This window comes from Gallus gallus, chromosome 1, assembly GCF_016699485.2.
Source record: "Gallus gallus isolate bGalGal1 chromosome 1, bGalGal1.mat.broiler.GRCg7b, whole genome shotgun sequence".
Taxonomy (NCBI): Eukaryota; Metazoa; Chordata; class Aves; order Galliformes; family Phasianidae; genus Gallus; species Gallus gallus.
The window spans coordinates 207941-229061 of record NC_052532.1 but is presented as its reverse complement, the minus strand read 5'-3'; the positions used below and the strand labels follow the sequence as shown (position 1 = coordinate 229061).

The 21121-nt window shown below is 57.2% G+C and overlaps 3 protein-coding genes across 7 annotated transcripts in view; 1 reads left to right on the top strand and 2 right to left on the bottom strand.

Annotated features, from left to right (window-relative positions):
• CLC2DL4 (C-type lectin domain family 2 member D-like 4) overlaps positions 1 to 21121 on the top strand; it is a 164916-nt gene that overhangs the window by 66791 nt on the left and 77004 nt on the right. The gene's annotated exons all lie outside the window — the stretch shown is intronic.
• Positions 1 to 21121, bottom strand: part of LOC112532872 (C-type lectin domain family 2 member D-like) — a 100655-nt gene that overhangs the window by 21979 nt on the left and 57555 nt on the right. Inside the window, exon 1 of one of the 4 annotated variants that reach the window (XM_040702754.2) lies at positions 12457 to 12556. The exons of 2 other annotated variants lie outside the window; for them this stretch is intronic. In XM_040702754.2, coding sequence (XP_040558688.1) covers positions 12457 to 12498 — 42 coding nt within the window. In that variant the 5' untranslated portion in view covers positions 12499 to 12556. Of the gene's footprint in view, positions 1 to 10321; positions 10429 to 12456; positions 12557 to 21121 lie in introns of those variants that run through there. One more of the 4 variants, XM_040702743.2, reaches the window with a different exon arrangement.
• On the bottom strand, positions 8086 to 9690 carry LOC101747821 (C-type lectin domain family 2 member B). 2 transcript variants are annotated; one of them, XM_015272753.3, is made up of 4 exons: positions 9510 to 9690; positions 9120 to 9301; positions 8815 to 8921; positions 8086 to 8725 (listed from the first exon to the last, which is right to left on the bottom strand). In XM_015272753.3, exons 1-4 carry the CDS (start codon positions 9673 to 9675, stop codon positions 8584 to 8586), a joined length of 597 nt encoding a protein of 198 aa, XP_015128239.2. In that variant the 5' UTR covers positions 9676 to 9690; the 3' UTR covers positions 8086 to 8583. The 2 variants fall into 2 exon arrangements, with proteins under 2 accessions (XP_015128239.2, XP_040558802.1); XM_040702868.2 differs by having other exon boundaries at positions 9120 to 9639.

Here is a 21121-nt window from a genome sequence, read left to right as displayed (position 1 = left end):
GGGATCAAGTGAATATAGGCTGAGAAAATAAGTCGGAATACATCAATTCCTGTACATGCCGGGTTCTCCAAAACCGCTCCTCTGGCAAGGCTCATTAGAACAAATGGATGCAGAGATTCAATTCAATAACACTGGAGCTAAGGGTCAAACGAGATGAACTGATTGCAAATGGTAAGTCTGGCTTTAATACTAAGTGGGAAAACAACGTTGTACCCCCAGAAGTTGCAGAAATCTTCACTAAGGTATGCTTAGCAGTGTGGGTATCAGGGATGCCTGGTAGAGCCAAAATGCAGCCCTAAGTTCAAAGCAAGAGCTGGAGCTAGCCCAGTCAGGGTAAAGCGGTGCCCTCTGAGGATATGCAACCGGAGAAGGAGAAAAGAAAAACGGATAACTTTTGGATTTTGGATGACTAATTGAATGTGAATCCAAATTCAAGACTCCAGTCTTGCCGATGAAAAATTGGATAGCAAGTGCTATAGTTTAGTACAGGAATTGAGGGCAAATCATAGACTTGCTGAATGTATACGCTCCGTGGTGGCAAATCCATCCACTTTAGTAACTAAGTTAGGGAATGAGTTGGTGGAGTTTGCCTTCTGGATGTGAAGGATGCCTTTCCTGCCTCGCATGCGCGAGGGCGAGGGACCGTATGCTGAGGAGTTCTCGGAAATGGAACGAATATGTATAGGAATTCCAGGAAAAGCGTTGGTTCTGTATTAGCCCTGCCTATACCTATCCCGAGTTTTCGTCCTGATGGCATGCAAGTGAGGAGGAGCTCTCCCCCTTGTATCCGGCTCTGCGCAGCGTTGATTAAAACATACCTGCTTTGTAACTCTGTTGTGGTTATGGGGTTCGATTCCGCGAGTCGCAGGGACCCGTAAGACGTGAGGAGACGTCCTGCGCGGGGTTGAAGGAGCGAGGGTGCTCCCCCTGAGGGTGGATCCGCAGGTAACGGTTGGGTGACGGCGATCGGTGTGGGTGGGAGTACAGCCCTCGGGACGGGGGTCCCACTTAGGGGGGTATCTCGAGAATGCCGAGAAGCCCACGGGTGCCGCATGCGAGGTACCCCGAGAGTGACACATGCGAGCCGTGTAATGCTTTGGAAAGATCGTAGCTACGAAAGTGGGTCGGACCCGTGGTTTCGTTCTCCTGCGAGGGAGACGGCTGGAAACCGTCACCGAAGTGTTTAAAGCGACTGGTCGAGTGGGGGCGGAGGGAGGGGGGGGGGGGGGACGCACAAATGCCCGACCCGATTTTCTCTTTCTCTTCCTGATAGGAACTGCGTTTGTCGTTGCTGTCGTCTTTGCAACTGTTGGGTGTTTAAAAATATTGTTTGTGGGATTCCATTTGTAATGGAAGCGCTGTTGTTGCTGGGGACGTTGGTTCTGGCTCTCGTCCTGGGAATTCGGTGTTGCCGTGCCCCGGGCAAGCAGGCAGATTCCATTACCCGGCAACGGAGACTCGAGAAGCGGCTGCTCTACGGTGTGAACGTTAAATACTGGATCCAAGGCGTCAGTGGTGTTAATGCGTGATCTGAGGGCAACTGGACGCTCGTTACACCCTGAAAATAAGTGCGACCCCGTATTTGTTGTTCGAAGCTTAGCCCGTAATGCTGCCCGGGAATTACGGTGCAACACAGGAGACCGGCATTTCCGTTGGGGTCGTGAGCCGGGCTTTAAAGAGGAACGCGTATCAGGTTTAACTGCTATGCTGGCTATAAGGCGTGGACCTTTGGGAACGATAAGGAGTCAGTAGGATTTCATATGGGGGGAGCACCGAGAAAGGAGGTTCCCAGGAGAGCCCCACTTGGATGCGTCTTGGCTCATTGGCGAGAAATTGCCGGGGAGCCTGAGCGAGAAAAAACTTGAATCGAGCACTGTAATCAGTGGTGGTTGTTACAGAAGCTGGAAAGCGGTGAGAAATGGCCAGTGAATGGCACTTGGAATCACAGTACCCTTCTGCAGTGAGCGTTGTTCTCGCGGAAGGAGGGCAAGGGGAGGAAGCCGCCTACGCTGATAAGGTTCTTCATCGTCCGCAATCACCCCGAATGGCAGCGGGACTGTGGGGTGGGGCCGCCCCAGGATGCGATGGTTTTAGCGTTAGAAAAGGAGAAAAGGGGTGGGGGAAATGGTAACCTGCAACGCTGCTGTTCCTCGTGCAACACAGGGCAGGGTTGCACCAGCCCAGACAGACAAAGTCAGGGAAGCAAGAGAAAGCCCGACTGAGTTTCTTGGTCAGTTAAGCAGCGTAGCCCCGACTGCAGTGACATTCAGCTTTTGCTCGAGCATTTCAAAGAAACGAAAAAGCAGTTAGTGCTAAAAGCAGCGCTGGATTTGGCAACAGATGTAGTAGCAGCAAAGGGTTGAGGTGTAGAGGACTAGTTCGCCCTGCGAGAATCTCATTGGAATCCAAACCGCGCTGCAGACAGGGAGCGTCTGGAGACATACAGAGGGTGGGTAGTGAAGGGAATGGAAAGAGCTATTCCCCAACCCATGAACGGGTCGGTCTCGTGTACCGTAAGACACGGAGCAAGGGAAAGCCCGACTGAGTTTCTTGGTCAGTTCAGGGGCGCTATGAGGAGACAAACCCCCCGGAGCCAGGACTCCCTGCCGAGCACTCCCTGCCCGCGGCGCTCCCGCACGGCGGGCTCTTACCGACACGGGCTCTGCGGCTGACGGCGCTCCCGGCTCCGCGCACAGAGACGGCACACGCAGCTGCACCGCAACGCCTCCTGTCTGAGACTGAGCGCTTTCGGAACTGCTCTTCAGATCCGCCACGATCCCTCCGTGAGGTCCTCGCTAAGAAGAGCGCTCCGCCGGCACCGCTGTGCCCTCAGCCCGACCCTTCTCTGCTCCTCTCCCCGCACACGACGGGCGCAGCCCCGCACCTCCGCGCTGCTACGGAAGAAAGAGAGCGGCTGAGCCCTTCCCCGCCCCGAGAGGCGACGGTCCAGCCGGGAGATGAAGTCCGAGCGCAACGGGGTAATGCCGGGAGGCAGCGGGAAAGGGCCGAGCGGGGAAAAGAGCCCGAGCCCACGGGAGGGGCCCCGGGCAGTCCGTGCTGAGGGCGGCGGTGCCGTCCCGCTGTGCCGCGAGCTGAGGCGGAGGGAAGAGAGCGGCGGGAGTGAGCGGGGAGCTGTGCTGAGAGTGCGGGAGAGAAGGAGTGTCCTCCTGCGGGAGAAGGGACGGGCAGCGCGGGGACAGCGCGGGGACGGGGCTGGGATGGCAGCGAGAGCGTTGGAAAGGCAGCAGCCCGGAGCGAGCTGCGGGCGGGCGCTGCACGGGCGGAGAGCACGGAACTCTTTCCTGCTGCGTGCAGAGCGGCGGAGGGCGGTGGGGGATGGAGATCCGTTCCGCTACAGCCCGTGGGTCCCGTGCGTTGGCAGAGGTGAGGCTGTGTGGCCTGGGGTTTCCAGGATCCTCCTTCTTGCCCTTTTTGAAGGCTGCAGTGACACTGGCTCTCCTCCAGTCTTCAGGCACTCTGCTGTTCTCCAAGAGCTATCAGAGATGACAGAGAGCGGTCTGGCACTCACCTCTGCCCACTCCCTCAGCACACGTGGATGCACGCCGTCGAGGCCCACGGATTTGTGCACTTTGATCCCACCCAGACGTTCCCGGACCACCCCCTCCTCACCCAGAGTGCAGCTCTGGTCTGTGCAGCCATGTGGAATAGCTCTGAGCCATCGGTTCAGGACAAGTTTGACACCCCCCTCCTGAACAGTGTGAGAATGCCTTTAGAAATCAAAAACCCTTGGCAAGGATATCAACAGGCTCCTTATGTTGGAATTCTTGGTGCTGGAGAGATGAGACTGGACTGATAAAGAAATGTGAGGAGGAGAAGTTAAAGAATTAGCCAAATACATGTACAGCCGACGGCAATTTCTGTTCAGCCCGTATCTGTTTGTTTAGCTGAGCGTTCTGAACCCGACGTATTCAGCCAATGAGGAAGCGGGAGAGGAAGAGATCAGCGTGGGGTAATGGGGCACAAAGAGGTAACGCTGTCTCTGCAGGCGCTGCTGCTTGCGGGACGGCCGGCAGTGCAATTGGGAATACAGTGTGCTTTGATCAGAGACACCGTCCTGATAAAGTATTTGGATGTTTCCAACACCCCTGCCTGTCTGGAAGATCGGCAGCGGGCCGCAGTCTGTGGGGCGCACCAGGGTGGGGGGTGTCGTGGTGATGTCCCTGATCCGGGCTCCGGGCAAACTGCAGACTGCCCTGAGAAGAGGGTCAGCTCTGCACACTGGGCCTCTGTTCCCTTCAGGACTGAGTCGCCAACAACCGGAACCCTTCTCTTCATCATGGCAGAGGTGCTCATATTGCTGGAGGGCCTATCCTCTGAGGTAAGACCTCTGGAGCAGGCTGCCTCTCCTCCAGTTGAGCAGCCGTTCCTCCTGCAGGACCCCACACCGGTTCTGCACGGGTAAGTGGGGAGGTGGGGCAGGTTGGGAGCGGATTCTCGTCCTTCCTGGAGCAGGGAGCCGTCTCCATTCCCCCCAGCCTCTGAGGTCCCCCCTACTGCCTGGCGACAACAGGGGAGGGGATCCTCCCATTTACCCTGCGCCCTCAACCCGCTTCCTGTTCCCAACCTGTTTGCTGTTTGCAGCGTCCAACCCGTCAGTCTCTCTCTCACTCTCTCTGATCATTCTCAACCTCTCTGCTTCATCCTCCACCTCAGCCGCCCCAATCAGACCGTTCCCCTGTTGACATCTGACACAGGTGCTGTCTCTGCTGCCCTCCATTGCAAGAGCCGGGCTCCGGCACTCTGCAGCCAGCAGCCTGGCCACCCACAGGTTTGCGTGGGGCATCTGTCTGATTCCCTTTCTGCCGCTCTCACCTTCTTTCTTTTCCTGCTCTCGCCTGCCTTCCCTTTCTGCTCTCGCCTGCCTTCCCTTTCTGCTCCTGCCTTCCCTTGCTGCTCCTGCCTTCCCTTCCTGCTCCTGCCTTCCCTTCCTGCTCCTGCCTTCCCTTTATCCCTCCCCTTTCCCCTTTTCTACCTTTTCCTTCCCTTTCTGCTCTCTCCTCCGTTCCATTACCTCAACAGTAGCAGTGCTAAAGATAAGATGAAGGCCCACTGAACGTTCCCTTCCCTTTCATGGGCTGACCCATTCACAGTTCCCCCCAGGCCGCCCTCTGCCCCCTTTGCAGTACCCCGCAGTACAACCAATGCCAGTGCTGCCGTCCCACTCTCCAGCACTGCTGCTGCTGTTGTCTCAAAGTGTGGCTTCTCTGGCCGGGTGTGCAAGGAGCACACATGCACACGGAGCTGTGTGACATCGGTGTCACTTCTGCATGGGGAGGAGTGCTGAGCGGTTGATGGCCGGGCGAGCAATGCCATCCGTCTGTGCAGTGCGGGGCTTCTGGGGACCGGGAGCGCGGGGCCACCTGATCTGCCAGAGCGCGGAGAGCACGGAGCGACAGCAATGGCAGCCACTGCTCACTGCCATTGGGACCATCTGCAGCCGCTGCATTCCATTTGAGTCATGGCATCAGGTGGTGCTCAGCTTCATTATACGTATGCGAAGGGAGAACTTCAGTGAGTTTACGTCTTTGGAACTGAAGGATTCTGCTTCAGTAGCGAAACCCGTGTGAGTGAGACTGAAACCGGCAGAACAGCAGACAACAGAAGACTGCCCTGGGTCCAAAAATATGTCCCCGGGGACAGAATTGAACGTATTAGTTGGACAGCAGCGGCTAAATCTGTAGGAGCTGTGTCGAAGGCTGCAGGCAGAGGATGGTGTTCAGCGGTCTGTGTTCCGCTGCGGGCGGTGACGGCGCTGTGCCGCGGGGCTCCTTCTGGCAGAGCTGCTCTCCCAGCCCTCTCCGTGACACACACAGCGGCACCGAGCGCGCCCTCCCTTTGCTGCCGCCATCACAGGGACAGAGCAGCAGTGACTGCAGAGGACACAATCCATGGCACCTTGAATGAGAGCTCAGCGCGGTTACAAAAGACCGCGGCTCAGCAAGAACCGTAAGTGCAGAAACCCTCGTGCAGGGCTACGGCCGCGCAACAGCACCGGGAGCGACATCGCCCACAGCCAAAGTCAGACGGCGGCTGGGAGCGACGGCACCGTGATGTGACACGGTGGTGGCACCACGATGTGACACAGAGCCCGAAAGGAGGGCAGAAATACCCCCACCCTCGGGTCTGGCCGCAGTGGGGCATCACCATGGGATCCTCCCATTACCCTTTGACCTTTAAGGCACGGTGCAGTCTGACACGTTCCCCGAGAGCTGACGAGCAGCACAGCTGGCTGAGGCCATACAGGAGCAACTGCAGGAGCGCTGGAAAGAGGCGGATTCCAGCACACACGGATGGCATGGCAGTGCCCAGCAGCGTTGGCACGAGCTGCCTGCGATGGGATCTGTCACTGTGGATATGTCCCATTCTAACAGAGGAAGTTGTAGTTGCTTCTGCTGCAGACCCAATATTTTGGTAGGTGGCAGAGGGCTGAGCTGATCCCGTCCCCATTCAGGTACGCACATCGGCCTCCGCCTCACAGCGGGAACCTGAGCACAGGAGGGAGGAGAATGGGAAACCCCATCCCAGCCCATCCCAGACAGACCCAATGGGAAACCGGAGCACAAAATGGCAGCTGAGCCCCGCGGGACGCAGCGCTGCTCTGTGCTGTGCTCACACTGCTGGCTGCGCTGCTCCAGGTCCTGGCAGCTCCAGGGGAACTTCCCCAACCCCAGGGGAAGCTGACAAGAGCCCCACGCGGCGCTATTGGCTTGGGGCCGAGTGGCTGGATGACTGTGAAAGGAAAGGGACCTGGGGGTGCTGGTTGATGCTCGGCTGAACACGAGCCGACAGTGTGCCCGGGTGGCCACGAGGGCCAAGGGCATCCTGGCCTGCGTTAGAAAGAGTGTGGCCAGGAGTAGCAGGCAGGCGATCGTCCCCCTGTACTCAGCACTGATGAGGCCGCACCTCGAGTACCGTGTCCAGTTTTGGGCCCCTCACTTTTTGGGCAAGAAAGACATGGAGGCCCGGGAGCGTGTCCAGGGGAGGGCAACACAGCTGGTGAGGGGTCTGGAGCGCGGGCCTTAGGAGGAGCGGCTGAGGGAGTGGGATTGTCCAGTCTGGAGAAGAGGAGGCTCAGGGGAGACCTCATTGCACTCTCCAACTTCCTGAAGGGACGTTGTGGTGAGGAGGGGTTCGGCCTCTTCTCCCGGGCAGCAAACGGGACCCGAGGAAATGGCCACGAGTTGCAGCAGAGCGGGTTTAGGTGGGACGTAAGGAAAAACGTTTTCTCTCAGAGAGCGGTCAGGTGCCGGAATGGCTGCCCAGGGAGGTGGTGGAGTCGCCGTCCCTGGCAGTGTTGAAGAGGCGTCTGGCTGAGGAGCTACGAGCTGCGGCTTACTGCTTGTAGCAATGGGGACGGGAGGACGGTCGGAGCGGATGACCTTGCAGGTCCTTTCCAGCCTTGTGATTGACGGATCCTATGATTCTGTTCTATGAGGCGTGGGAGACAAAGGGACACGGCCAAGCTCTTCTCAGCGCTCCGCGGGGACAGCACACAGGGCAATGGGCGCACAGTGGAGCACAGGAAGCTCCGCACCAACGTGCGAAGGAACGTCTGCACGGTGTGGGCGGCGGAGCGCTGGGATGGGCTGCCCGGGGCTGGGGGGTCTCCTCCTCTGCAGGCACCGCGCTCCCATCGGACGCCCTCCTGTGCAGCTGCTGGAGGAGCTGCTGGGGCGGGGGCTGCACTCCGTGAGCTGCGGAGGTCCCTCCCGACCCCTACAGCTCTGTGATTGTGTGACCCCTCACGATGGGGGACGCCGAATGGAGACCTTAAATGGGCCCCACCACAATAGAGTCCTCCGAAAGGGATCTCCAGATGGGGACCTCAAATGGAGAGCCCGAAACTGAACCCCTAAATGAGACCCCCGAAAAAGGACTCCACATTGGGACCTCAAATGCAGATGCCAAAAGGGACCCCCAGAGCGCAGACTCCCAGACATGGGGGGAATCATGGGGGCTTTGGGGCTCTTCATGAGAAAAGGATGATGATGGTGTATGATCGTGGCCACGATGATCAGTAACGATGGTGTTTGTAACGCCGCGTAGCGGGAACTGGGGCGATAATGGTATCAAACAGCATTGATATTGAAATAATTATCACAACTAGATAATTGTCCCGTCAATAATGGGAGCCCCCAAAATGGGGAACTCAAATGGAACCCGTAAAAAAGAGGACCCCAACTGGAGACCCCAAAAGGGGACACCCAAAATAGGAACTCCAAAAGGGATCCCGCAGATTCAGACCTCCAAATAGCGATGACGGTAATAGTGTAAGTGGAGAGAACCGTGCAGAACCGTCAGCTGCACACCCAACCGTCCCGTGGGGCTGTGATCTGTAAGGACCCTCAAAGGACCCCCCCTTAAGGCACAGTGCAACAGATGAGTTTCCTGAGAGACAGCGAGCAGCACAGCTGGCTGAGTCCATACAGGAGCAACTGCAGGAGTGCTGGAGTCCATGTAAACACAAGTGTAGCGGTGCTAGAAAGAGGCAGATTCCAGTATACACCAATGGCATCACAGAGATCAGTAGTGTTGGCACGAGCTTGCTGTGGATGGGATTTGTCATTCTGGGTATTTCTCCTTCCTCCAGTGGATGTAGCTGTCGGCTCTGCTGCACACCCAGAACTTCTCATTGTGGCAGAGGGCTGAGCTGATCCTGTCCCCATTCAGGTACGCACATCGGCCTCCGCCTCGCAGCTCAAACCTGAGCACAGCAGGGAGGAGAATGGGAAACCCCATCCCAAACAGACCCCATAAGAGATCCCACCCCGACAGGTGGACGCACACACTGACCAGTTGCTGAAGGCGCTGCCATTGGCCCATGTCCAGTGCTCGGCCCCTTCTGCCCTGTGCAGCCCAATCCAACAGTTTGCTGGGCGCTGGTACCGCAGCATGAATTCCTTTGAACAAACCCAGGTGTGATTGGAGCCGCTGGAGCACTTGACACTGTCCCAGCACAACCCGGTGCTTTCGCCAAAGGCATCTCCGCGTGACTTTGGCATGGGGCCAATATGGGGCACTGGGAGGAGTTCGTGCAGCCCCACAAGTGTGGGTTTCCCACCCCCGTGTTGGCACTGGGGCTCACGCCCCGCTCTTACCATCTCCTCGTCCGTCTCTATGGTGGCCAGGGAAGCTCCGAGGCGGTGGCAGTGCTCCCTGCTGCTGTTCCAATCACTCTTCGTGTCCGAGAAATAATAGCATTTCCCTTGGAAACCGACCCAGGCGTTGGGGCACACGTGGGAGAAGGGTGGGCGAGGTGAGCACGACGGACGCTGGAGCACTGACAGGGAGAGAGTTGGGCAAGTGGGAGGCAAAGGACGTTCCCCTGCAGCTGAGGTGGGGTTGGGATGCACGGCCACGGGGCGATGCCCTCGGAGCGGTTGCAGAGGCCGGGAGTTGGAGCAGAAGGTGCTTTGGGGCACCACGTGGGCAGCCCAGGAGGTGGGATGGGGGCTGTGCATCTCCGTGGGGATGCGGGGGACACTCACCTACCACGGCCACCAGCGCCGAAACAAGGATGCACGGCACTGCACACAAAGCCACGCAGAGCACGCGGCGCCTGTTCTGCTTCAGCTCACTGCATCCGGAGCCTGGCCAGACAGAGAGCAGTTCATGAGTCACACAGTCAGCACGGCTGGAAAAGACCTCCAACATCGTCCAGATGTGGACGATGCAGCAGGAGCACCTCCTGCTCTGCTGCCCGCACTGCTGCCGCTACGAGCCGGGACAGAGCAGAAGCACCGCGCTGCGAGCCTGACTACAGGCTGTAGCGGAACTCCATCCACCAACGCCCTCTCCGCTCTGCACGTGCAGCGCCCGCCCGCAGCTCGCTCCGGGCTGCTGCCTTTCCAACGCTCTCGCTGCCATCCCAGCCCCGTCCCCGCGCTGTCCCCGCGCTGCCCGTCCCTTCTCCCGCAGGAGGACACTCCTTCTCTCCCGCACTCTCAGCACAGCTCCCCGCTCACTCCCGCCGCTCTCTTCCCTCCGCCTCAGCTCGCGGCACAGCGGGACGGCACCGCCGCCCTCAGCACGGACTGCCCGGGGCCCCTCCCGTGGGCTCGGGCTCTTTTCCCCGCTCGGCCCTTTCCCGCTGCCTCCCGGCATTACCCCGTTGCGCTCGGACTTCTTCCTCTCCCGGCTGGACCGTCGCCTCTCGGGGCGGGGAAGGGCTCAGCCGCTCTTTTTCTTCCATAGCACCGTGGAGGTGCGGGGCTGCGCCCATCGTGTGCGGGGAGAGGAGCAGAGAAGGGTCGCGCTGAGGGCACAGCGGTGCCGGCGGAGCGCTCTTCTTAGCGAGGACCTCACGGAGGGGTCGTGGCGGAAAGCTGAAAAACAGCGGCATACTGCAGTGGGCACAGCGGGTCCGAAAGCGCTCAGTCGCAGTCGGGAAGCCGTCCGGGAACGCCCACAGTTCTCGCAATATGGACGCAGTCGGGAGGAGGAGCGGGGTGAGGCGGGGGAGGTGCCGCAGTACTGTTCCTGTTTGTCTTTGGTCTGTGGAAGAGCGGGCAAGGTGCTTAGGATGACTGCGGGTTGTAAGAGACTATTCTTTTATATCATTTGACTCAAAGTTTGCCGAGGAGCAAGTCCAGGCAAGTCCTGGGCAAAGGTAGAGAAATCTTCTTCCTTCTGGAGGACACTGATGGACGGGTCCTGGCTGAGGGTTGTGAAATCCTCCAAGGAGCACAGATGGACACGGCCAGGGGCAGCGAGAGAGAGATGAGCTGCTGATAACGGCCGGGAAACGGTCTTTGTGTGTGGGCTTACCTCGAGGAAGATGGCCATCTCAGGAGGTACGCACAGGACTCTTGCTCAAGCACCCAGGGGTGTCAGTAGGCAGCAGAAAATGGAGGATAAAAGAGGGGCCAACAACCCCGACAGATTGGGAGGGGTTTTCTGCCATCAGATCCCTCACCACGACAGACTGGAGAGGGTTTTCTGCCATCAGATCCCTCACCACGACGGACTGAGAGGGGTTTTCTGCCGTCAGATCCCTCACCACGACGGACTGAGAGGGGTTTTCTGCCGTCAGATCCCTCACCACGACGGACTGAGAGGGTTTTCTGCCATCAGATCCCTCACCGCGACGGACTGAGAGGGGTTTTCTGCCATCCGATCTTTCACCACGACGGACCGGTGAAGGGTTTTGGCCGTCAGATCCCTCACCACGACGGACTGAGAGGGGTTTTCTGCCATCAGATCCCTCACCACGACAGACCAGTGAAGGGTTTCTGCCATCCGATCCCTCACCACGACGGACTCGAGGCTTTCTGCCTTCAGATCCTTCTCTCCGGACCGTATGCTGACGGACTTCCCTGGCCCTGCTACCTGAGACCTGCTGCTTCCTCCCTGACTTACTCTGCGGCTTCTTCCTGCACCCACCCGGTACTGCCCCCTCTGGTTGCCCAAGACCCCCCTCGCTCGCCTTCCCTTCCCCATCGCCCCGATCCGGAACAGTGTCCGTCCTCCCCTTTCTCCATCTCCCTTATTAACGTTTGTAATAAACCGGTCGGACCAACATTTGAACCGTTGTTTCTTAATCTCACGCCGGGCATACGTATCTCAAAGAACCTCCTCTCCCTCCTACAAACTGGAGCGAGACAGGCACCTGAGCTGGGCCTCCTTTGGAGCGGCAGTAGCCCTAATACCCTCGTGGCCATACTCAGGTGTTTCCACAGCCACCAACCTCGTACCAACCCTCGTGTTCTTCGTACACGAGGCTGACTCCTCCTCCTCCTCCTTCACCAAGACACCAGGCTGGGATCTCACCAGCGCATCCCCCTCCTGCAAGCACCGGCCCGTTACGTACAGGCTGTGTTCTAATGACCCCAATTTCTAATGACCCCAATTACACCCCCGTTGCCTTCTGCAACTGCGATGTGGACCTCCTGTGTCAGCCCTCGCGCACGCTGACCAATTACCTGCTCAGGGCCAAACGACTGCAAACGTGAGCAGTAAAACGGCGTTCATTCACTATGAAGCACAGCTTATATACCTTTACTTAGGCACTCGTACCATCGTGTCCTACCCTGATTCGTCCGTACTGGATCTTAACCCACAGTTCCTTACTTGGCTCCTATTGTCTCCTCGTTCCTTCGCCTTCTTATCTCGTTTACTTCGTTAGCGAAGGACGGTCTGTCTGAGCACAACAGCACCCTTTCACTGTGCTTAGGGAGAGGCCTATCCCGTGCAGCACGTACCTCCGCAAAGCACCCACTGCAACCCCCACCCCCTTTCATATCCAGCCGTGCTCCTAAAGAGGTTACATCCCGGCTGGGCCGTCGCCTCTCGGGGCGGGGAAGGGCTCAGCCGCTCTTTTTCTTCCTTAGCATCGTGGAGGTGCGGGGCTGCGCCCATCGTGTGCGGGGAGAGGAGCAGAGAAGGGTCGGGCTGAGGGCACAGCGGTGCCGGCGGAGCGCTCTTCTTAGCGAAGACCTCACGGAGGGATCGTGGCGGAAAGCTGAAAAACAGCCGCATACTGCAGTGGGCACAGCGGTACCGAACGCACTCAGTCGCAGTCGGGAAGCCGTCCGGGAACGCCGCCAACAGAGTGCTCGTAATAAAGACGCGGTCGGCAGAGGGGCGGGGCGGGGGCGGTGCAGCATTGCTATTCCTCTTTCTATTTGCTGTTTGTCTTTGCTATTCCTGTGGTGGGTGGGGGCTCTCAAGGACTGACTGCGGTGGGGGCCAAAATGAGCCTCGCTGAACTGAGTGAAGGGTAAAATCAGGTCCGTGCAGTATAGAAAGAAGGGCTTCATAGCAAGAAAAGAGAAAGCAGCTTCACAAGGTAGACAAGGGGCAAATAGAGATAGTTTATGTAGAGAGTGTTAGAAAACAAGGGGTTCCAGGCACTTTCACAGGCGTTAGGTGCAAAATAAAAAGGAGAATGAAGGCCATAAAGATAAGGACCGGAGAACAGCTCAAAGGTTGGCAGGGAGGTGATGGGATGTCTGAAGTGCGAGCTGAAACCAGTTTGGGGAATGCCCCCCTTCGGGGTCAGAAGTTTGCAGCGAGGAAGACTATGAGCCTTTGCGAGGAAGACTACGAGTCTTCATCATCACGACCTGCTTCGCACGCGCAAGGGGGGGAGGGACTGCATGCTAATGGGCTCTCGGGAATGTAGTGAATATGCATCCGAATTCCTGTCAACTACTGATGATGTATTAGTTGGACCTGTATCTATAGCCCCATTTCTGCTGACGGTGCGCAAGTTAGGTGGAGCGATCCCCCTTGCACCGGGCTGTACGCGCGTCACCAATAAACACATGCCTGCTCTATATCCTTACCGCCTATAGGGTCTGATTGCCGTACGTCAATTTGGCACCCCAGGTGGGACCCACTCTGTTCGGCTGCAGGAGCGGCTGAGAGAGGGGACACCTTTGGCGCGCCCCGAGATTTCTGGGAAGGACTCCCTTCCTCACCCGATCACTGCGGGGACAGACAAGGACCGCCCGTAGGCGGACCAGGTCTGTGTATGGGAAAGGGGGAACCCGTAAGGCGTGAGGAGACGTCCTACGCAGGGCATGGAGGAGCGTGCCTGCTCCCCCCCCGAGCTACGTGAGCTCACGGGTTCGGTTGCCGGCTGGGGTAGGAAGACTGCTTGGGGAGTTCCTACGAAGGGGACCTGTAAGTCATACGAGAGGAAAGAGCAACAGCTCTCCCTTCGGTGATTGGTAACAGCACGGATTTTGTCAAATGAGAGCGTGGATTCTCCTGGAGAGAGCAGTGGGAGTTATAGGTTGTGTTCTTGTTATCACCATCTGCTGAGTGTTCGGCACCGTGGATCTCCTCATTGCACGTCCAGCTGACTGTCGGAAAAATCTTAAAGCTTGCAGCTGATCGACTAATGTACTAGTGTTACTAAGATTCCAGCTGAAGGACATCGTCAGCACTGTGCATGATGTATAAACCATGGTTTTTGTTCTACATGTCAGAGTGAGTGTGCTGGGAGTGAGACGCGTTCCGTTCAGGGAGTGAGTGTCAGTCCGTTTATGTAGTACTGTGTTCTGATTGTGGGGAAGAGTGTAAAGGAAGGTGGGGCTAAAGGAAGGTAAAGGAAGGCTTTGTGAGATCTGTTTCCAAGTGTTTGCAACTGAACAAGATCACTATACGGTGATAAGGGCTGTCTGTGGAAACTTGGAGGAAATTAGGAATCAAGAAGAATTTGGTAAACATCCCGGGAGGCTCCCAGGGGAAGGAAATCCCCAAACAAACCCCTTTGGGATGCGCATTGGCCCATTGGTGGGATACTGCAGGGGAACCTGGAGGCACCCTGGGTAAGGAAACTCTCGTCAAGTATTGCAATCAATGGCGGTTAATATATAAGTTAAGAGATGATGAGAAGTGGCATCGGAATGGGACCCTAAACTATAATGCCTTCTTATAGTTACTGTTCTTCTTAAGGATGGAAGGTAAATGAAATAACATGAAAAGTGTTTATAACTGAGTGCTCTCATCACGAGACTCAGTACTGGGTGTTTGTGGACACTGAAGAACTGTACTGTTTGATGTGTGGGTTCTGAAGGGAACGGGACAAACGGTTTTGATGGTGTACTTGTTAATGGTATACAGAAGCATGATTGCGGGTATGTGGAAGTGTAACTGAGGGTATGAACAGTGGACAAAGGAAAAAGGGTTAAAGAGAAAGTGAGTTTATCTGCGCTGGCATGAGAGCAGCCCCCCCGCACCATTCCCCTGCGAGCAGAACTCTCGGAGTGAGAGAGAGCGCCGGAGTCACAGAGTGCTGCTGTAAACAGCGTTACTTGTGAATGGGGGGAGGTGGAGAGGATGGGGCACTGGAGGTGAGAATAGCCTTCATGTGCAGAGATGTCGGAAACCCGAAATTCCAGTGTTAGCACTGGAAGCCTCCGGAGAGGAGGAGGTGAAACTGAAATGTAATGGTAGTCCTTTATGGAATGATGAGTTTGGAAAGGGAAAAGTTTGAGGACGCAGGCTGAGGAAGGCAAAGATGAGCAAGGTGTAACAGGGATGTAGATCCAAAGAGAGGTGAGCAATATGAAGAAAAATCTGATTGAGGAACAGTGATAGTAAGGAAATTGGGAATAGCAACAGCTGTTCCTGTTGCGGTGCTGGAGTAGAGCCGTAGGACCCAGAGGTCCCCTTAGAAAGCGGTAATGGGGGGGGCTGGAAGAGTCCATGGAGGGTTCCACCCCTGCTGGACTGAAAGCGGTGTGCGAACTGCAGGGATATGAGACAGCGGTGGAGAAATCCAACCGTCTCTGATTGCAAAAGCGGAATGATGGGAACCTGGGAAGTTATTCCTGGGAAATCCACCGGTGAAATTGCAGCCAGGAGAGCAGGAGAAAGAGGATTCATTTCCGGTGGGCACGGGTGCCTCTCACCACCCGGAGATGATTTTGCATCAGTAGTAGGAGCTACTGCCCAACAAGAAAGAGCTTCCCTTTGGGGATCAAGTGAATATAGGCTGAGAAAATAAGTCGGAATACATCAATTCCTGTACATGCCGGGTTCTCCAAAACCGCTCCTCTGGCAAGGCTCATTAGAACAAATGGATGCAGAGATTCAATTCAATAACACTGGAGCTAAGGGTCAAACGAGATGAACTGATTGGAAATTGTAGGTCTGGCTTTAACACCAAGTGGGAAAAACAACGTTGTACCCCCAGAAGTTGCAGAAATCTTCACTAAGGTATGCTTAGCAGTGTGGGTATCAGGGATGCCTGGTAGAGCCAAAATGCAGCCCTAAGTTCAAAGCAAGAGCTGGAGCTAGCCCAGTCAGGGTAAAGCGGTGCCCTCTGAGGATATGCAACCGGAGAAGGAGAAAAGAAAAACGGATAACTTTTGGATTTTGGATGACTAATTGAATGTGAATCCAAATACAAGACTCCAGTCTTGCCGATGAAAAATTGGATAGCAAGTGCTATAGTTTAGTACAGGAATTGAGGGCAAGTCATAGACTTGCTGAATGTATACGCTCCGTGGTGGCAAATCCATCCACTTTAGTAACTAAGTTAGGGAATGAGTTGGTGGAGTTTGCCTTCTGGATGTGAAGGATGCCTTTCCTGCCTCGCATGCGCGAGGGCGAGGGACCGTATGCTGAGGAGTTCTCGGAAATGGAACGAATATGTATAGGAATTCCAGGAAAATCGTTGGTTCTGTATTAGCCCTGCCTATACCTATCCCGAGTTTTCGTCCTGATGGCATGCAAGTGAGGCGGAGCTCTCCCCCTTGTATCCGGCTCTGCGCAGCGTTGATTAAAACATACCTGCTTTGTAACTCTGTTGTGGTTATGGGGTTCGATTCCGCGAGTCGCAGGGACCCGTAAGACGTGAGGAGACGTCCTGCGCGGGGTTGAAGGAGCGAGGGTGCTCCCCCTGAGGGTGGATCCGCAGGTAACGGTTGGGTGACGGCGATCGGCGTGGGTGGGAGTACAGCCCTCGGGACGGGGGTCCCACTTAGGGGGGTATCTCGAGAATGCCGAGAAGCCCACGGGTGCCGCATGCGAGGTACCCCGAGAGTGACACATGCGAGCCGTGTAATACTTTGGAAAGATCGTAGCTACGAAAGTGGGTCGGACCCGTGGTTTCGTTCTCCTGCGAGGGAGACGGCTGGAAACCGTCACCGAAGTGTTTAAAGCGACTGGTCGAGTGGGGGCGGAGGGAGGCGGGGGGGGGGGGGACGCACAAATGCCCGACCCGATTTTCTCCTTCTCTTCCTGATAGGAACTGCGTTTGTCGTTGCTGTCGTCTTTGCAACTGTTGGGTGTTTAAAAATATTGTTTGTGGGATTCCATTTGTAATGGAAGCGCTGTTGTTGCTGGGGACATTGGTTCTGGCTCTCGTCCTGGGAATTCGGTGTTCCCGTGCCCCGGGCAAGCAGGCAGATTCCATTACCCGGCAACGGAGACTCGAGAAGCGGCTGCTCTACGGTGTGAACGTTAAATACTGGATCCAAGGCGTCAGTGGTGTTAATGCGTGATCTGAGGGCAACTGGACGCTCGTTACACCCTGAAAATAAGTGCGACCCCGTATTTGTTGTTCGAAGCTTAGCCCGTAATGCTGCCCGGGAATTACGGTGCAACACAGGAGACCGGCATTTCCGTTGGGGTCGTGAGCCGGGCTTTAAAGAGGAACGCGTATCAGGTTTAACTGCTATGCTGGCTATAAGGCGTGGACCTTTGGGAACGATAAGGAGTCAGTAGGATTTCATATGGGGGGAGCACCGAGAAAGGAGGTTCCCAGGAGAGCCCCACTTGGATGCGTCTTGGCTCATTGGCGAGAAATTGCCGGGGAGCCTGAGCGAGAAAAAACTTGAATCGAGCACTGTAATCAGTGGTGGTTGTTACAGAAGCTGGAAAGCGGTGAGAAATGGCCAGTGAATGGCACTTGGAATCACAGTACCCTTCTGCAGTGAGCGTTGTTCTCGCGGAAGGAGGGCAAGGGGAGGAAGCCGCCTACGCTGATAAGGTTCTTCATCGTCCGCAATCAGCCCGAATGGCAGCGGGACTGTGGGGTGGGGCCGCCCCAGGATGCGATGGTTTTAGCGTTAGAAAAGGAGAAAAGGGGTGGGGGAAATGGTAACCTGCAACGCTGCTGTTCCTCGTGCAACACAGGGCAGGGTTGCACCAGCCCAGACAGACAAAGTCAGGGAAGCAAGGGAAAGCCCGACTGAGTTTCTTGGTCAGTTCAGGGACGCTATGAGGAGACAAACCCCCCGGAGCCAGGACTCCCTGCCGAGCACTCCCTGCCCGCGGCGCTCCCGCACGGCGGGCTCTTACCGACACGGGCTCTGAGGCTGACGGCGCTCCCGGCTTCGCGCACAGCGACGGCACACGCAGCTGCACCGCAACGCCTCCTGTCTGAGACTGAGCGCTTTCGGAACTGCTCTTCAGGTCCGCCACGATCCCTCCGTGAGGTCCTCGCTAAGAAGAGCGCTCCGCCGGCACCGCTGTGCCCTCAGCCCGACCCTTCTCTGCCCCTCTCCCCGCACACGACGGGCGCAGTCCCGCACCTCCGCGCTGCTACGGAAGAAAGAGAGCGGCTGAGCCCTTCCCCGCCCCGAGAGGCGACGGTCCAGCCGGGAGATGAAGTCCGAGCGCAACGGGGTAATGCCGGGAGGCAGCGGGAAAGGGCCGAGCGGGGAAAAGAGCCCGAGCCCACGGGAGGGGCCCCGGGCAGTCCGTGCTGAGGGCGGCGGTGCCGTCCCGCTGTGCCGCGAGCTGAGGCGGAGGGAAGAGAGCGGCGGGAGTGAGCGGGGAGCTGTGCTGAGAGTGCGGGAGAGAAGGAGTGTCCTCCTGCGGGAGAAGGGACGGGCAGCGCGGGGACAGCGCGGGGACGGGGCTGGGATGGCAGCGAGAGCGTTGGAAAGGCAGCAGCCCGGAGCGAGCTGCGGGCGGGCGCTGCACGGGCGGAGAGCACGGAACTCTTTCCTGCTGCGTGCAGAGCGGCGGAGGGCGGTGGGGGATGGAGATCCGTTCCGCTACAGCCCGTGGGTCCCGTGCGTTGGCAGAGGTGAGGCTGTGTGGCCTGGGGTTTCCAGGATCCTCCTTCTTGCCCTTTTTGAAGGCTGCAGTGACACTGGCTCTCCTCCAGTCTTCAGGCACTCTGCTGTTCTCCAAGAGCTATCAGAGATGACAGAGAGCGGTCTGGCACTCACCTCTGCCCACTCCCTCAGCACACGTGGATGCACGCCGTCGAGGCCCACGGATTTGTGCACTTTGATCCCACCCAGACGTTCCCGGACCACCCCCTCCTCACCCAGAGTGCAGCTCTGGTCTGTGCAGCCATGTGGAATAGCTCTGAGCCATCGGTTCAGGACAAGTTTGACACCCCCCTCCTGAACAGTGTGAGAATGCCTTTAGAAATCAAAAACCCTTGGCAAGGATATCAACAGGCTCCTTATGTTGGAATTCTTGGTGCTGGAGAGATGAGACTGGACTGATAAAGAAATGTGAGGAGGAGAAGTTAAAGAATTAGCCAAATACATGTACAGCCGACGGCAATTTCTGTTCAGCCCGTATCTGTTTGTTTAGCTGAGCGTTCTGAACCCGACGTATTCAGCCAATGAGGAAGCGGGAGAGGAAGAGATCAGCGTGGGGTAATGGGGCACAAAGAGGTAACGCTGTCTCTGCAGGCGCTGCTGCTTGCGGGACGGCCGGCAGTGCAATTGGGAATACAGTGTGCTTTGATCAGAGACACCGTCCTGATAAAGTATTTGGATGTTTCCAACACCCCCGCCTGTCTGGAAGATCGGCAGCGGGCCGCAGTCTGTGGGGCGCACCAGGGTGGGGGGTGTCGTGGTGATGTCCCTGATCCGGGCTCCGGGCAAACTGCAGACTGCCCTGAGAAGAGGGTCAGCTCTGCACACTGGGCCTCTGTTCCCTTCAGGACTGAGTCGCCAACAACCGGAACCCTTCTCTTCATCATGGCAGAGGTGCTCATATTGCTGGAGGGCCTATCCTCTGAGGTAAGACCTCTGGAGCAGGCTGCCTCTCCTCCAGTTGAGCAGCCGTTCCTCCTGCAGGACCCCACACCGGTTCTGCACGGGTAAGTGGGGAGGTGGGGCAGGTTGGGAGCGGATTCTCGTCCTTCCTGGAGCAGGGAGCCGTCTCCATTCCCCCCAGCCTCTGAGGTCCCCCCTACTGCCTGGCGACAACAGGGGAGGGGATCCTCCCATTTACCCTGCGCCCTCAACCCGCTTCCTGTTCCCAACCTGTTTGCTGTTTGCAGCGTCCAACCCGTCAGTCTCTCTCTCACTCTCTCTGATCATTCTCAACCTCTCTGCTTCATCCTCCACCTCAGCCGCCCCAATCAGACCGTTCCCCTGTTGACATCTGACACAGGTGCTGTCTCTGCTGCCCTCCATTGCAAGAGCCGGGCTCCGGCACTCTGCAGCCAGCAGCCTGGCCACCCACAGGTTTGCGTGGGGCATCTGTCTGATTCCCTTTCTGCCGCTCTCACCTTCTTTCTTTTCCTGCTCTCGCCTGCCTTCCCTTTCTGCTCTCGCCTGCCTTCCCTTTCTGCTCCTGCCTTCCCTTGCTGCTCCTGCCTTCCCTTCCTGCTCCTGCCTTCCCTTCCTGCTCCTGCCTTCCCTTTATCCCTCCCCTTTCCCCTTTTCTACCTTTTCCTTCCCTTTCTGCTCTCTCCTCCGTTCCATTACCTCAACAGTAGCAGTGCTAAAGATAAGATGAAGGCCCACTGAACGTTCCCTTCCCTTTCATGGGCTGACCCATTCACAGTTCCCCCCAGGCCGCCCTCTGCCCCCTTTGCAGTACCCCGCAGTACAACCAATGCCAGTGCTGCCGTCCCACTCTCCAGCACTGCTGCTGCTGTTGTCTCAAAGTGTGGCTTCTCTGGCCGGGTGTGCAAGGAGCACACATGCACACGGAGCTGTGTGACATCGGTGTCACTTCTGCATGGGGAGGAGTGCTGAGCGGTTGATGGCCGGGCGAGCAATGCCATCCGTCTGTGCAGTGCGGGGCTTCTGGGGACCGGGAGCGCGGGGCCACCTGATCTGCCAGAGCGCGGAGAGCACGGAGCGACAGCAATGGCAGCCACTGCTCACTGCCATTGGGACCATCTGCAGCCGCTGCATTCCATTTGAGTCATGGCATCAGGTGGTGCTCAGCTTCATTATACGTATGCGAAGGGAGAACTTCAGTGAGTTTACGTCTTTGGAACTGAAGGATTCTGCTTCAGTAGCGAAACCCGTGTGAGTGAGACTGAAACCGGCAGAACAGCAGACAACAGAAGACTGCCCTGGGTCCAAAAATATGTCCCCGGGGACAGAATTGAACGTATTAGTTGGACAGCAGCGGCTAAATCTGTAGGAGCTGTGTCGAAGGCTGCAGGCAGAGGATGGTGTTCAGCGGTCTGTGTTCCGCTGCGGGCGGTGACGGCGCTGTGCCGCGGGGCTCCTTCTGGCAGAGCTGCTCTCCCAGCCCTCTCCGTGACACACACAGCGGCACCGAGCGCGCCCTCCCTTTGCTGCCGCCATCACAGGGACAGAGCAGCAGTGACTGCAGAGGACACAATCCATGGCACCTTGAATGAGAGCTCAGCGCGGTTACAAAAGACCGCGGCTCAGCAAGAACCGTGAGTGCAGAAACCCTCGTGCAGGGC